Source organism: Pipistrellus kuhlii, unplaced genomic scaffold (genome assembly GCF_014108245.1).
Source record: "Pipistrellus kuhlii isolate mPipKuh1 unplaced genomic scaffold, mPipKuh1.p scaffold_m20_p_36, whole genome shotgun sequence".
NCBI lineage: Eukaryota > Metazoa > Chordata > Mammalia > Chiroptera > Vespertilionidae > Pipistrellus > Pipistrellus kuhlii.
In genome coordinates, this window is record NW_023425536.1 from 5,764,428 (window position 1) to 5,770,455 (window position 6,028).

General features: G+C 48.1%; 1 protein-coding gene across 1 annotated transcript; it reads right to left on the reverse strand.

Annotated features, from left to right (window-relative positions):
• Positions 1 to 439: 439 nt before the first annotated feature.
• Positions 440 to 3,320, reverse strand: ZNF169 (zinc finger protein 169; the record flags this gene model as incomplete). The annotated part of the gene is given in 5 exon segments (XM_036461358.1): positions 440 to 2,119; positions 2,122 to 2,325; positions 2,328 to 2,427; positions 2,429 to 2,732; positions 2,734 to 3,320. Coding segments are annotated over 5 exon segments (1,320 nt in total), but the record flags the coding sequence as incomplete, so codon positions are not given.
• Between the last annotated feature and the right edge of the window lie 2,708 nt (positions 3,321 to 6,028).

The following is a 6,028-nucleotide window of genomic DNA, read 5'->3' on the forward strand; positions in this document are numbered from 1 at the left end:
AAGCATCTGGGCTGGCCATTTGTTAGGCTCTAGGGATTAGAGATCACAAGAGGAAATGACTAAAGGGGCAGCACCTTGCCTGGATTTAAAGATGTGTGCTGTGGACCCCCAACCTGGGGAAAGTTGTGGCTGAAAGCCCTCGGTCCTGGGGCTCGATCACTGCCATGTGGTCACAGCTAACGGGACAGGGCTTCGAGGTGCAAGGACGGTATTAATAGAAACCCTTCAGGCTGTTGTTGGGGAGGCAGAGCGTGTGGCTTGGGGAACCCATGTCTGTTGGAGGACTTAGGAAAGGGTGTTGGATGAAGGCCATTATAATATTGCTCTCCCCGTTTTAGGACCAGAGCCCAGAAGAAATACAGAATGACTCTCCATTCTCCCAAGAAGTTAAATATGTTGTGGTTCTTGATAAAATGAGGTGCACATCCAGGTGTGCAGCTTTGTATAGAAGCAGTTTATTAAAATGAAAGGAAATGCAATATATAGAAGGACTGCTGCTTAGAAAAGTAAACCATAAGCAAACTATCTCATGAACACTGGAAAAAAGCAACATTGTTTTCCCTCCATTCCATTTCCTAGTGATTTCTGCCATCTTCACATTTGTGGTATTGGGAAGGAAAGGCCAGAACACCTTTTTATGGCAGGAGTTTGTAACTGGCCACATCAATTTTGGGCATCCAGACGGTGTAAGTTAAGCAGAGATTACCAAACACGGTGTTGAAGGTACAATACAGCCTGGTTTTTTCTTGCTACTTATAATAAGAGTAGATGGATAAACTGAAGGAACAACAAGGAACCAGAACTTGAAGATCTGGGAAAGTCTCAGCCGATCCATATCACAGAGAATAAGCACGTCCTGGAGAGAACACCAGTGTGGCTAGACAATTGCTTCGTAAAGACAGAAGTTTGGAGCCCATCGCGTATCTCAGTAGAAACTCTGCAGGTTGGATTATCCGTGATGCACATGGGACATTCTACAGGTAGAATATACCTACCCAACTGCAAACATGTGCTACCCATCAAGGGAAATGACCCCAAAGGTGGAACAGACAAGCAGGTCTGCTGCCCCCACAGTGGGCCCGGAGAAGAAAGCCAGGGGCCAGCATCTCTCTTCCATGTTTCCGTGGGCCTGGCACAGCCGAGGCCACCCACGTGGGACCAGAGAGCAGAGGACCCAACCAAAGCTAGTCCTTGAGCCTTCAACATAATAGAATCTAACTTACTAGGTTTTGACTTGCTTGGGAGCATCAACCCTTTCTTCTCCCCACTTTCAGAATGGATATGTAGATTCAGGCCTGTCCCGCCAGTGCATTTTGGGACCAGATAATTTGTCTGGTTTACATGTTCACAGCTAAAGAGGAATTCTGCCTAGTCTCACCCATGTGTGATTAGGTGAGATTCTGGACATGGCATTGGTGTTGGAAAGTATTAAGACTTTTGAAGTTCTTAAAATGGGTGGATGTATTTGTATGTGGGGAAAATGTGAATTGGGAAAGGGATTGTGAGCGAGACTAGAGGGCTGAATTATTCCACCAAATTCATGTGTTGAAGTGATAATCTACTATGTGACTTTTTTGATGACATGGTCTTTAAAAGGTAAATGTTAAGAGGTCCCTTACCCCTATGAGAGAGAGAGACCCAGGGAAGCACACACATGGAAAAAAGGCCACATGCAAGAATGCAGTCACATCTGCAAGCCCAGGAGAGAGGCTTCCGTAGAACCACACTGCTTACATGTTGATCTGGACTTTTACTCTCACATACTGAGGAACAGAAAGCAAGTTTCTGTTCTTCAAGGCACCAAGTCTATGGTATAATATTTTATTATGGCAGCACTGGCAAATTAGCCCATATTCCTAGTGCAGGAAGGAAAGCATAAACAACTCTCTTATCACTGAAAGTATGCAGTACTGTCTCTCCACACAGTGGAGACCAGGGGAACATTTCCTAGTGACTTCTACCGTCTGCACACGGAGGGCAGAGGAAAAGGGCGGTCAGGAGAATAGCTCTTTTGGAAGGGAGTGATGGCCACACTTTGTCCTCTTATGTCTGTGGAGGTGAGACTTCTGGCTGAAGCCCCGCCCACACTCTCTGCACTCATGTGGCTTCTCTCCTGAGGGGTCCTTTGGTCAGAGGTGAGGTCAGGTTTCTGGCTAGGTCTTTGCTCACACACTCCATCCCCATCAGAACCCTCCCCTAAGTGTGTCCTCGGGTGTCGGGTGAGAAGTGACCTGAAGCCAAACGTGCAGCCGCATGCGGAGCACATGTTAGGCTTTGCCCCTGAGTGTGTCCTCTGGGGTCTGATGAGGGTAACCTTCTGGCCAGAGCCCGCCCACACTCCGGGCACACACAGGCTTCTCTCCGTGTGAGTCTCCGGTGTCCTCCGAGGGCGACCTGCCGAAAGCCCGCCCGCACGCAGAGCACCGGTCAGGCTTTCCCCTGAGTGTGTCCTCCGGGGTCTGATGAGGGTGGCATTCTGGCCAGAGCCGTGCCCACCGTCAGCACAGATGTAAGGCTTCTCCCCTGAGTGTGCGACCTGGTTAACAAGGAGCAGGGACTGCACTGCAGGCACAGAATGGGGGCTCTGGTGTTGGGGGAGCGATGCCTTCTGGCAAAAGCCTCTCCCGCACTCAGGACAGACAAAGGGCCTCTCTCCGGAGTGTGTCCTCTGGTGGTTAGAGAGCGAGGACTTGTACCTGAAGTGTCGCACATTCCTGCACGTGTACGGTTTCTCCCGAGTGTTTCCTCTGGTGTATGGTGAGGGAGGACTTCCGGCCAAAGCCTCGTCCGCACTCCACACAACCGTGAGGCTTCTCCCCTGTGTGCCTCCTCTGGAGCTCGAGGAGGGCTGACCTGGCACAAACCTCGGCCACACATGATGCTTCTGGAGGCGAACCAGGCCTGACTGTGCTGCGGCCTCGGGTGTATCTTTCACACAGCACTGCTCCAGATTCTGAGCAGCCTGCCCCTGTCAACATGTCTGCCCCCTCAGGATTCATCTTCTGCTCTGTTCCTTCACCTCTGTTGCCTTCCACCCTGTGTATGGCTGACCTTGAAATGGGCCAAAGAATATGCTTGCAGTCCCACTTAGCTGCAGCCTCCTCACCACGGGGCCAGAGCCTTCGCTCTTCCCATCGTCTGCTTTTCCTCTCAGGCAGCCTGGAGCTTCCGGTGGGAAGTGACTTCCTGCAGAAGAGCTTGGGGAAATCTCGGGGGGGGGCCACACAGCACGTGTTCTGTGAGGCTCTGCGGACTAGAAAGGCCGCCGGGCAGGAGAGACTGGGCTGGAATCTGTCCTTGGTTCTGCTGGAGAGAATCCGTCACAACCACCACGGTGCCTGTGGACGGTGGAACTCACCCAGCAGTCCTCCCTCAGGTCCCACAAAGACTTACTTTAGAGAGCTCCTTCCTCCCGCTGTGACACTGCTGCAACCAGAAAAGGCACAAGACGAGCAGCTCTAATGATCAGCCTGGCAAATAGTTTGAAAAAGCCTGTAAGATGGCTTCAGCCCCATAAAGGGCAGCCATTAAAGTCATACATTTCCCGCAGTACAGTTATCTCACAGCCCACAGGAATTATCCCTGATAGGAACATCATCACAAACACAGACTGGAGCAAAAGCAGGTTTACAGTTGTGAGTAGGTGAAGCACAGTTAATTCTCTTTTTTGTATTTTCCATATGAAATACTGTAAACCTACTTTTGGCACAGCCTCTATATTCTTTTACTGAAAGTATATCGCTTACTACAAATTTCTTTAGTGATTTTTTCCTACAGGAAAGGAATGGGGTCATTACAAGGAATCATTCCACCTGGAGGCCCCATTGGGGAGGCAGTAAAAAGGAAATGTCAGGGATCCATGCAGGAAATGAACCAGGAGGTGTTGCCACCATCCTAAGCAAGTGTTTTCAAGAAGATATTTGCTGGGTTCCATGCCAGAAACTGGGGACTCAACAGTGAAACAGTCTGCAACCCCGTAGAAGATTTTGGCACCTGATGATCCCAGTCAATGCCAGCCTGCTTTTCTCAGTGTCGTACAAGTTGTTGTGAAAGGAAAAATACCCCCTGCGATAGATAGCTCTTTACTAGGAGATGGCAATTTTGTCTGCCTTGTTTTATTACACTGGTTCTACCCACTAAAAGTCTACCCAGGCTTTTTCAGACCTACCAGATTCTTCTTCAGTCACAGCGAGATGTGTTTTATTAACTGTCTACAACACATGTGTCAAACACAAGGCCCGCGGGCCAAATCCGTCCCGCCAGGCCTTGCAATGTGGCCCGAACCGCACTGTCATCACTGCACTCTGCTGCGTTTCCATCACAATGACAGTTTATGACTGTTCAGTAAACCATTCGGCCCGCGATTTAGGCTGGATTTTAGATTTTGGCCCCTTCTCTGATTGAGTTTGACACCCCTAGTCTACAACATGGGTTGCAAACTACAGTCCACCAGATGTTTGTAAATAAAGGTCCACAGCCACACACTCTCCAGTAGAGTCTGTGGCAGCTTTCACCGAACGGCAAAGGTTAGTATTTGTATCAGAGAACACACAGGTTGGAAAAGCTAAATTATTTACTGTCTGGCCCTTTAGAGGAAAACCCTTCCTGAACCCTGACTTACATTATTGACTCATTCAATCTTCTCTAAAGTGCCAACTTTCAATACTAACAAGGATAGCTACTATGAAACTCCTTCCTAATACTTCAAGCTCCCTAGATTTGCTTTTCAGCAAGTTCTTAATAAACTTAGTTATGTGTGTGTGTGTGTGTGTGTGTGTGTACACATATGTGCATGTATGTATATTTAGGTAGATATAGAATCTCCTGTGAAATGGCCTTGACAATCACAAGTACTGACTCCACTGGACAGCCAGATGTGACAGTGAACATCCTTTCAGTCTTCAGCTGAGCTTTCAGTATCCCACAATTGTCTACTTGTCTCTGAATTGATGGGAAGAGAAAGCAGCCACTGCCTTCTTGACTTGCTTGTACACTAATCACGTAAACCCTAAAGCCAGTGGTACACAGCACGTCATGACAGCAGTGCCTTTCACTGGAAAAGGAAGCACTTTGTGTGTCTTGCACAAAAACCTGACAAGCTCAGGGGAGGCCTGCATGGTGGCCTCACAAACTCACAAAGGATGGTCCAAAATTAAAACTTTTTAACTATAATAAAAGCAGTTCATTACGAGTAATCATTTCCTAGGCTAGAAATCTTTCCTGACAAAGGTCAGTGTTCACCTTCACTACGTCTGTTGTTTTGGTCTATGATAACATATCTTTGGAATGTGAAATTAATTCCTTTTTCAGGACCCCTCGAAGTGCAGGCACCACTCTGTGGACATAAAAAATCCCCTCATTGTTATTGAGTTAAAATTGTTGACTGTTAACTGTTCTGCACCCACCTATCTAAAGAATTGTGTGACTATTATTTTACTTTTTACCCCACCCCAGAGGTTCCCCTTTATTGCTTTCTCCCACCTCCCTAATCTGTCACGAATGGATTTTATATAACCCACTCTGGTCTCCTCTTTTGATTGTAATGTGTAAAATAAGGTGCAAAACTGCCATTTTCTCAATGTGGTGAGACTTTGCTTCCTGGCAGTTGCCATCAGTTTGGCACCAAGAAAAAAATCACAAAAATCTTTACAGGTTTGAATGTTTCTTACGTTGCATTTACTTAGAATAGTTGGCAGGATTCAGTGAAGCTCATCCAGGACCCCCCAATGGATCCAGGCCCGGTGACAGGATCCAGCAAGGGGTCCACTGAGCCCCGCTGGCTCCTGCCACACAGAGTGAACTTGGATGAGTAGACTCTGAGCCAGGACCTTCCCTTGCTTGTGTAGAGTAGGGGTGTCGAACTCAATCAGAGAAGGGGCCAAAATCTAAAATCCAGCCTAAATCGCGGGCCGAATGGTTTACTGAACAGTCATAAACTGCCATTGTGATGGAAACGCAGCGGAGTGCAGTGATGACAGTGCGGTGCGGGCCACATTGCAAGGCCTGGCGGGACGGATTTGGCCCGCTG